We start from the raw sequence: 11,557 nt of genomic DNA on the forward strand, positions 1-11,557 counted from the left end.
CTACGGCTACCTTGTTACGACTTCACCCCAGTCGAAGACCCCACCGTAGTATGCGCCAATAAGACCACCAAAGGCCTTGTGGCACTAGTGTGCCACAGAAGTCATGGGTGATCATTGGTTCGATGCTTCGGGCGAAACCAATTCCCAGGGTGTGACGAGCGGTATGTATAGGGTCCGGGTACGTATTCACCACGGCATGCTGATCTGCGATTACTAGCAATTCCAACTTCATCTTCCCGAGTTGCAGAAAATAATCCGAACTGAGGCAATCTTTCCGGATTCGCTCCGCCTTACAGCCTTGCTTCCCATTGTAATTGCTATACATTGTCTAGCCTTCATCAACTTTCAACAGTCTTCTGCTTATGCCGCTAAAGAAGTCTTCAAACCAATCAAGAGTGAGGCGGACTAGCGACCGGCTGGCAACCAATAAAGAATCAGAGTGATCGGCAAGCGACATGAGCGAAGGAAAAGCCTCGTCTAGCAACAAAGAGACGAGTGACCGCAAGCTAGCAACAACGAAAGAATGAGCGACAGCGGCTCGAAAGGCTTTAAGCATCTTGCATCATCTTAATTTAATTAGTTTAACAAAAAGGCTTAACACTTTTTGGTCAAACAAAATTCAATTTATAAACTCCCGTTCGAATTTTCGGAAAATGAAATTACTTAATTCTCCGTCCCATTTTATATATCTTAATTGTTGGTAAACTTAATTTGATAAAAAAAATTATGGCAATATTTTATCTTAATCAGCAAATTTATTAAAAAACTGGAATATATTAAAGCGACATACTTTCTGATAATTAAGTTTAGTTTCAAAATAAAAGTACAACACCGATCATTAGCAGTTATATGATTGACTGCACAAGGTTAAGATAGTCACTAATATGAGGGTTAATTATTTCACTTATAATTATTGAATTTTACCCACTGAACTAGGTGTGAATTGCTCAAAGAAGATTTTTACCTTTCTTAGAATTGTAGTAGGGATGAAATTCTCCTACTATATAAAGGGGTGGTTTTTATTCAATAAAAAAATACTGTAACACGCATATCAAGGCAATATAAACTTGTTTTCTCTTCTAAGTTATTCAAAGTTCTTATTTTTGTTCATAGCTTTTCATACATATATTTTGGCTCTGAATCAAAGGCTGACCGATTGTTAAGCTCAGATCCGAGCCCGGACTCAACACCACAACTGATTTGATTATTTATTTCATCTTTAATTTGCTTATCTAACGTTATTGATCACTTATATTGAATTGATCAACATATCCTTAAAACCGTGAATAAATTCAATCGTTATCCATTTTTAAAGGTAAACAAGTGAGAGCTAATAACTGGATGAGAAAATTTGCTCATAGTTCAATTACTTTAATGTAATAAAATATAATTACGTAACTTTTAAGTTATAATGGGTAATATTTAGGGACCATACATAAAATTAACCCCTGATTGCGGATATAATTAAGGTATAAAAAATGTTAGTTTAGCTTTAGTTTTGTAAATGTTGAAATCTTTGGCAAGTATGTATCTGGTCCCTAGGATCGAGATAAGTAGGACGTCCAATGAACTAACCCCTAAGGTTCGTTTACTTGTCTAAGTCAAGTTGCAATTGCATAGTTGACCCGAAGAAACTCTAAAGTATAGATTATGTAATTGATCGTCGACATATATCCATGCCGGCCACCCAAACTGAAAGGAAGAAGTAGGACGTTTTTACGTATAGTAATCTAACAGCTTTATGCAATTTTGAAGAAATATAAGTTGGACAAGCAAGAGTGCACATTCAACAATTAGGCTACAAAATGGCCCATCAAAAAATTTGGCGTCAAATCAAACTTATATGGTTTCCACAAGATCGGTCAAGACAATGTATGCTTACAAGGTACAAGTACATGTTACTTTTGGTTTCTCTTTAGAGCTCCTTAGGGGGGGTGTATATATTGTGAGAGGAAAGGTGGTGGGGTTTCAGAAAAGTGACATATGCTCTTAAAATTAGTTGCACTGTGGTCATCATTCATTTCTACATAGTCATAGATTTCGATTGAGAAAAAAAAATGATAGGACATTGTCCCACTTGGATTATCTAGAATCCCAATTAATGTCCTGTTTTCCATAGATTTGGTAGGTTATCTTGCCACAGGAAACTTTATATGTATCTCTAGTTTATTTTTTATCGAGAGAAAAGGCCACGTTCACTAACTTTTTTGTTATCTTAAAATAACTGTCATTAAGCTTAAATTAAACATTATCTTGGCATAAAAAACGACAATTATTTGTTAAAGCAAATCTTTAAAACACCTTTTTTTAAACTAGTCGAGACATTGATAAAACGATCTTTTCCCCCCTGAATTATTATTAAGGGCATCCCGATGCACTAAATTAAACTCCCGTTATGCGCGGGTTTCGGAGAACGATCGGACCACAATTGTTTATTGTAAGCAGTCTTACCCTATATTTCTGCAAGAGGCTGTTTTCACGGGTCGAACCCGTGACCTCCTAGTCACATGGCAACAACTTTATCAGTTACGTCAAGCCCCCCTTCCCCAGAATTATTATTCTAGGAATAAAAGGAGCACAAACGGTGTTAGCTCACAACCACCAAATATATAGCATATTATACCAATTTTCTTATTACTCCCTCCGTTTCAGTTTATGTAAACCTATTTCCTTTTTGGTCTGTTTCAAAAAGAATGACTCCTTTCTAAATTTAGAAATAATTTAGCTTAAACTTCCAATTCTACCGTTAATGAGAAGTTTTTATAAAGGAAAAATAAGGGATTTTTACCTAGCTATACTATATTAGAAATTTATTTACCAATATTCTCTATATTTTATAATTTTAATAAGTATCTAGGTTTTTATTATAAATTGTATAGATTTCTCCTTAAAAGGATCTCATCTCATTATTAGTGCCTTCAATTAAGGGATTCAATTATATCCTTTCCTTTTTTTCCCTTTCCTCTTCTCTCCTTTTTTTTTTACATCAAAATTCCTTAATCTACACCCCGAATCTCCATTCTCTCTTCCACCATTGGCGACAACTTTATATTATCAAATCATCAATTGCATCGTTCTTTTGTTGGGAGACCGGACAACACTGAAAATGAAAAAATATTCAGGGATTGTATGATAACTGTATCATAATTGCATTTGAATTGTATCAGATATATCAATGTATAAAACATAATTGTATCATACTTGTATCACAATTCTATCTAACTTGTAGATGGTACATTAATATCTAAAATAATACCTGATATAATACCAATAACTTAATATATAATTATCATATATTTGTGATATAAACTGTGAAATTCGTCATGAACTCACAACTACTCATTTTCAGATACAAATTTGATACAATCCCGAAAGTATTCTTACACAATTCTGTTACAATTATGATACAATTTAAAATCGATTCTAAATTTAAATTAATACAATATCGTATTATATTTGTATTAGCATTGTATCATATATTGTTTTAGGTACAAATTGTGATACAATTATGATACAATTCTAGATTATGATACAACTTTGATTTTTATCTTTTCAAGTTTCAATTTAAAACATCCACCTAGAACACTCTAAACTTAAATTATGATACAATATTGTATTTTAATAGTGTTAGTATTGTATCAGAATTGTCTTAGGTATTGACGTATCAAATACAACTCAGATACAATTATGATACATTTATCATACAATCAAAATACAATTCCGAAACTTCTTCTTCCCCGAGTTTCAATCAAAAATTCAACCTAAGACCAACTTTAAACTTAATGAATCTCCCTTAAAATTGAGATATAAATTCTAAAGGATATTTTCAATCGTTTTCCAGAACACCTAATCTAAAAATCACAAATTCGTAAAATCTGAATATCTAATTCAAAGCTTCGAAACTTTTTAATGGTATGTCAATGGCAGACCCCTCCACCTACAATTTCAGAGATAATGTAGATGGATTTGTCAATAATTGAAGCTTTTTAATGGTTATTGGTGGAATTGATTCAGAGAAATATATGATGCTACAATTTTAGAGAGATAATAGTTTGATTTGTATGAGGGAGAGAGAGAGAGAGAGAGATATTGGTTGATTTGTATGAAAGAGAGGTGATGATTTTGGGTATCAATGGGTTTCTTACGGTGGGTAAGTACAAAGATAGATGATGTTTTGTAATCCTTTGAAAAAGGAAGAGTATCTTAAATGTAGGGGGGTTATGTGCAACTAATACCCGGTATTTAAAGTATGTTTCATTTCCTCCTTTTTATGGTTTTATATAACACTAGTAAATATAGGTATAAAAGTAATTAATAAGGAACCTAAATAAATGTAGTAAATAGGTTTCTGTTATAGTATAGTTAGGTAAAAATCCCAAAAAATAACTACTATTACTACATAACTTTCGGTTTCAAACAAGCTGAGCTCAGCATATGAATCATCCCGAATTACATTTTTTCATTTAAAGCCCGTTTGGATCAAGGGTGGATTCAACTCAATATCTACGGGTTCCTGTGAACCCAGTAGCTTTTGTCTAGAACCTGTATTTGTATTGAAAAATCTATTAAATATATAAGAATATTTAGCTTGGAACCCAGTTCGTTCATCAATTAGTATTGTATATTAACTCGAGATTTTTGTAGGAACTCGTACACATAAAATCCTGGATCCGCCTCACTTTTGATTAGCTTATTGTAAATAGCTGATAAACTTAAATTGCTAAAACTGATTTTTTCAATAAGTATTTAAGTGTTTGGATATAAGTATTGAAACTGATAATAAGCAATTGGTGTGTTTTGTAAAAAAGTATTGATAAACTGTTCTTTTATTAAAATAACTAAAATACCCCTAAAACTTTACAAAAGATTATAAATTTAAAAGTTTCTTCGTATAGAAAATGATGAACAACAAATATGGAATGAAGAAAAGGTTAAAAAATTTATTTTGAGAAAAGTATTTTGTGAATTAAGAAATATTATTAAGGATAAACTAGTAAAAGCCTTGGTCAAACTAAAAGTGCTTATAAGTTGAAAAGGCATAAGTTGGGTGTGACCAACTTATGACCTATGGATGATTTTAGCTTATAAACACTTGACTTAAAAATAATTATGGTGTTTACCAAACGTGTAAATAAGCCAAAAAATACTTATAAGCCAGTTTGAATAGCTTATAAACTTAGCCAAATACCCTCTTAATAGCTTGCTCACATTGAATGTCCTAAAGTCGAATAAAGAAGGAGGATTGTAGTAGGCTGACAACAATATAAAACTTATTAATTTAAGATAAATCCTCAAAATAGATTGTTTACCCTTAAAATCGGATAACAATTAAACTTATAAGTGATTTTAAGGATATGTAATTTCACCTAGCACCAATTGATAAATATGATGATTAATAGTAGAAATAAACAACAAAGTAATGCAAACCAGTATTAAAATGCAATTCAGCCCTCGAGCTAGGTCACCCTCGAACTGAATTAGTGAGAGTAAAGTTACGAAACAAACTGATGAACAAGAGAGTATAAGAGAAAAAAGTATTGTATTGCTTTGATATGTGAATGTAAGATGGTTACAAAAATGATTAGAACCCTCTTTATATAGTAGAGTAATCCTATTTATGGTACAATTCTAATAAATAAATCTTAGGATGGGCTAAATAACCGTTCTTGATTTGATCCGTTCCGAGATTTCTGCCATGATCCTCGGCCAGTCACGGATATCTCGCCTTTCTGTTATTATGCTATTTTCGGTCTTGCTCGATGTTTATCCTGTTTGATCTCGATCATCATCGGTCTCAACCTCGACAGGTACTTCGAATCTCGGAGTCGGTGTCTTATCTTCATATCTCGGTTTGATATACTGCGAGGCCAATCCTCGAACTGTCCCTTGGTCCCGACCCATAAGTGAAATCGGGTGATCCCGACTTTAACCGTATACACAGATATATTATATACTACTAAAGAAACGAGTGAACAGCTTAATCTGAAAATCTAAGTTATAATAATTATAGTTTTATTGTTATTGAGAAATTATTTTCTCTCCTTTTGTTTTAGGCTTGGACTAGAATGCTTATCTATTTATGGATTCACCACTTCAAATAAATAAATATAAGCCGATAAAAGAGTCTCTCACCTATAATTAGATATTATAATCAAATAAGGAAATAATATTTATTTCATACTGATGGATGTGACCTCAATTGACCATATACAGGTACCCCTTCCATGAAACTAGCTATCACATTATTCTATACCATGCATATAATACTTTTGTTATCTTGGCTCCATTACATACCATAGGCACAAACATATTCCAAATTACCAAACTTCCTTTTGTTTCTAATGTAAGCAAAAATGTATCCTAACGTTGTCCCACCTGCTCTTATGAATAAACAATGCTAGTTTCTGCTAATTAAGAACATTGCAAACATGATTAAAAGGTTCTATGAACATTATATTTAGGAAATAAATCACTATCAAGTTTGCCGTCCCAGATGAATGTTTGCACAAAAACAATATTAAAGAGACAATTCCCCCAACTTGCTTCAAAAGAATAACTTCGAGTGGAATATGTTTGGTGGCCGGCTAACGACTAATTTAATAGAAAATTTACATATTTAATCTATGGTACATTTTAATTATTAAAGTAATTAATTAGTGGAAGCATACTGAACGCATATCCATTAAAAGTAAATTCTGATATTTTCTAAATTTTGAGTTCTACTATACCTGACAGTTATTGCAAGTGGAGTAAGCCATGAACGAGCTATAGCTGAGTTAAAAGTTTTCGTACAGATACCATGCACATTTGATAATTCGGAAAAGTTGGCTACCGTTTGTTGAAAATGTCAGAAAATACCAGTGCGGTGTATTTGGCTCTTATTAATTACTCATTTTGTATTAACTCTTTTTCTGATGACAAATGATAGATGAGTGAATTGCTTGCTCAAGTAACCATAGCTGGGGGAGTTGTCGAGCAGCTACAAAACTAGGTTGATGAAGTGAATGAAGTTGAATAGATGAAATGCATGTGGATTGACTAACTAGTAGTAATGATTAAACTAGTTTAATTTTGACAATTGAGCATAATAATTCAACATCTAGTGATCATTCATCCACATAGAATTATTAGGCATCCTAAAATTCATTGTATATCGTACCAATTTTATCCTAATTCTCCCACTATTTCGGTAGGTTAACAATTAATCTTCGTTTTTTCTTTATAATTGTTTACGAAAACTTTCATGATTCTCATGTTTAAAATCTACTAACTTCTACCGAGCGCGAATCTTGCAAATTATCGTCGGAAAAAGTCTCTCCTGCTAACAATGGATACTTTAGCTTCATTAACTAAATTCCACACTATATCATTGACATTATACACTGTCCCACCTCATTATCCACGCATTATTAAAGAGTTTTACACATTGGCATTGCCATGGCTGCTTCATAATTACAATTAACGGAGTCTTCAATTATTCTTCAGAAAGCCAATCAGATCAGAGCTTTCCCTCTCATAAAAGTCTCAACTTTTTGATACTATTGCCTCCGGACGTATTAGCTTTATGAAATCCTCCTTGAAGTTCACAATTAGTTACACAACATAATAATATGCCATCATTGATTTCATATCCTTCCAAATTTAGGTTATGTATGAATATAATAAAAGAGCGCAAAACTGTTGGAATATCCTATTAACTATGCGGTTTAGATATAGTATTGTGTTTTATTTTTTATGGAATAATTATTTATTTAATTTATTCAATTCAATAAAGAATTATTTTAAATAGATCATTTGTTACATGTGTGCCCTTTAGTTATGTAGTAGACAATTTAGTGTATGGCGTCTTAGCTCATGCATAGAAGATTAAATTGTCGGTTCTCTTAATTAATAAACTATGTTCACAATCGAAAATATTGTTGGGCAAAATATCTTGATGATTGTAGCACAAGATTTAAAGCATAATTTATCTTGATTATGGGAGTGATTTTATTTTAACTTCGTGTGCTAGTATACTTAGTGTATTGATCGGACCAAGTAGAGAAAAAATATTTTTGTACTGAATATATATAAAATATTTTCTCTGATTCATTAAATGAGCTTATACTCCTAATCTTGATCTAGTTATTATGATCAATGTGATTTGTTTATTGTTTTGATTTATCAAAAGGTACAACTATATTCAGAGTTGGTGTATGCCTAATAGATTGGACAATAGCGAATAACATTTGTGAAATAATAATTAGTTGATACAATCCGTGACTCGGTTTTGAGTTTGATGATACCCTTTTACGTAAGCTTATAAGTTTTCTTGTGAAAACTCGGCCGGAGAATTTTGTATCCGTCACATGAAATGGTTTAAGCGGAATTGTAAATGATTTAATTAGTTGATTAAATTAAATTATTAGTGATTTAGTTTAATTAACTGGTATTTATAATCTTAACATTGGGAGTTAAATAAGTGTTAATGAATTTCAAAATTCATATTGAGGAGTTTAATTGCAGTTTTTTAATGGAATAAACTACGATTAATTATAGTGGGATTTAATTCATCCAAATTTTGAATTAATACTACAATTGGTAGTCTCTTATTGTTTCTGTGGTCCCTGCTATACCTAAAAAAAACCTGGACAGACTTTGGTAAAAAGTGACTTTGGAAAATAATTACTTTTTGAGTTAGAGTAGGATTCTACTTGCACTAGCATAATCCTACACGGTTTTGAGCCCCTTTTTTGGCTTAATTTCGAGTCTACTTAAGGAAGACTAGTTCCACCTAATAACTCACTCTTCAGAGTTGTATTATTTGCCCACACAAATAATTCCGTTCAAGGTCTTACAAGGAGCAAAGCAGAAAACTGCAGCCCTGGATTCTTGCTCTGCGAAGGACTTGTGCAACGATTTTGAGAGGTTAGTGCTTCTAATCTCTGTAATTATATTATTGTACATCCAGTTTACATATTTGTGTACCTGAGTTATATGCTTGCTTCCGCTACGCATGTTCTATCAAATGGTATCAGACGTCGTCTTACATCTAACTATTTAATGTGAAACAACACGAATAAAGTAACATTAAAACATGTTGTTAATCTATACATGCTTGTTGTGTTTATTCTATGAAAACAATGGTGTTTTCTCAAAATCGTAAATGTTTTGAGTACTATTTTAGTTTTGAAATTATGGATTAACATACATAAGTATGAACAGTGGTGTTATATTTCATGAAAACAATGCCGTTTTTCTCGTGTTTGTTTAGTTTATTCCATTAAAATAGTGTTTTTTATGAAACAAGACTGTTATAATAATATTTTGAGTTTTGAAATCATGGATTAACATACATAAGTATGATATGTGATATGAACGAGTCAAAATAAATAGACCTAAAAACGCCAAAAATAGTTTTCTTGCAAATAGGTCATGAATTTGGAATTCTAAAATTTTGTCGAACTCCAATTGACCTAAAATTTGGTAGGTTCATCGGAAACGACCCAGTACTCAATACAGATGAGCTTTGCTCATGATGTACGTCATTTTTCGGGCATTCGGGGTCGTTTAAATGGGATTTTGGCCATTTTTCTATTTTTTGAAAAAATATTAATAAAAATAATTTTTTTAAAAAGAAAACAGTGGTGGTAGGGTTCAATCCCTATGGTTTCCATTCATGTTTTACAGTAATATAATGAATTTATATGTTGACATAGGTCTTCTTACACATCAGATAAATTCATTGTAGATGATTGTTGTAGTTCTACCTCTAGTAGTTTGATAACTTGTATTAACTCTCCAACTGAGTTACATGTTGATTCAATAAAACTAGGGTTTATAAAAGTTATATTTATCTATCTTAAATTGACAATTTATTCTCCATATGAGTTGATCATGTTTTAATTTATGGGGTAAATATCTTACATAACTTATATTTTGCATGAATAGTTAAGTTTCCCTAGCGAATCTAACTGTTCAATGCGCATGGTTATATGTGTAATGTGTTATTATGAATTTATTATTCTAATTGTATAATTAATGATCTATTTAATGTGAATATCTCTCAGATTAATCATGTCTTCATTCAACCCACTTACCTCAATGTTGAACCAAAATAAGTTGAAAGGACCAAATTATATTGACTGGAAAAGAAACCTTGATATTGTCCTAGCTGCTAAAGGTTAAAAATTCGTAATCACTGATGATTTCTCAGAAAAACCTGATGAAGATGTTACTGATGATCAGGTTAAGGCCTATGATAATGGGTTAAGAGTGATGAGATGACGCGATGTTACATTCTTGCATCTATGGCGAATGTTTTGCATCATCGGCATCAGTCTATGGGGTCTGCTTATTACATGCTTGAAAGTCTCAAAAAGATGTTCGGTGAGAAAAATCGTGTGGCTAAGCAGACATCCATGAAAGCCCTTTTGAATATTAAGATGGCTGAAGGATCATCAATTATAGACCATGTTCTGAAGATAATGGATCTTCTGAATGAACTGGAAGTCCTTGAAGCTGTGATTTATAAGAAATCTCAAGTTGAGATGGTCCTGCAGACTCTGCCCGATAGTTTTCAACAATTTCTCTTGAACTATAATATGAACAAAATGAATTTGTTACTAGAGAAATTGTGGAATGAGCTGCAAGCAGTAGAATCTATTATCAAATAGCAAGCTCCAGTTGTGGAGCTGAACTTTGAGAAAGCTTCGGTTTCTAAGCCGAGAGGCGATAAGAAAAAGAAAAGGCTTGCAAGGTTTTGGCACCTGGAAGTGCAGTTGCGGTATGAAAAAGCCCAAAGGAAAGTGCTATCATTGCAAGCAACTAGGGACAATGCCCTGCCTATCTGGCAAAGTTGAATAAGCAAGGTAATTCAAATTTAAATGTCGTTGAAACTTGTTTAGCGGTTGTCTCTACCACACATTTTTTGGTGTATAGATTCAGCAGCCACTAATCATATTTGCACTACTTTGCAGGGATTTCAGGAAATACGACGGCTAAGTGAGAATGAAGTTTGCGTTTTTCAAGTCAATGGCGAGCCAACACCAGCTTTAGCATTAAGAGATCTATTAGAGTTTCATTTAATAGTGATAGAGTTTTAGTTTTGAAAGATGTTCTCTATCTACCTTCTATTAAATGCATACCCGCATTTAACTGGTGGGCTTCCTAGAACATGAAATGAAAAGATAAATGCATACCCGCATTATACTGGTGGGCGACCTAGAAGATGAAATGAAAAGAGAAATGCATACCCGCATTATACTGGTGGGCGACCTAGAACATGAAATGAAAACATAAATGCATACCCGCATTATACTGGTGGGCGACCTAGAACATAAAATGAAAACATAAATGCATACCCGCATTATACTGGTGGGCGACCTAGAACATGAAATGAAAACATAAATGCATACCCGCATTATACTGGTGGGCGACCTAGAACATGAAATGAAAAGAGAAATGCATACCCGCATTATACTGGTGGGCGACCTAGAGCATGAAATGAAAACATAAATGCATACCCGCATTATACTGGTGGGCGACCTAGAACATAAAATGAAAACATAAATGCATA

The 11,557-nt window shown here is 32.7% G+C and overlaps 1 protein-coding gene across 1 annotated transcript; it reads left to right on the forward strand.

The window, feature by feature from the left end:
* The first annotated feature begins 10,289 nt into the window (after positions 1-10,289).
* Positions 10,290-10,655, forward strand: LOC104245160 (uncharacterized). Its single transcript, XM_009800730.2, has one exon. The coding sequence runs from the start codon at positions 10,290-10,292 to the stop codon at positions 10,653-10,655; it is 366 nt and encodes a 121-aa protein (XP_009799032.2).
* The last annotated feature ends 902 nt before the right edge of the window (positions 10,656-11,557 follow it).

The sequence above is a fragment of the Nicotiana sylvestris genome, chromosome 3 (assembly GCF_000393655.2).
Source record: "Nicotiana sylvestris chromosome 3, ASM39365v2, whole genome shotgun sequence".
NCBI lineage: Eukaryota > Viridiplantae > Streptophyta > Magnoliopsida > Solanales > Solanaceae > Nicotiana > Nicotiana sylvestris.

Coding starts and splice junctions, on each gene's coding strand:
- LOC104245160 (XM_009800730.2), top strand. CDS start 10,290: ATGGCGAATGTTTTGCATCATCGGCATCAGTCTATGGGGTCTGCTTAT.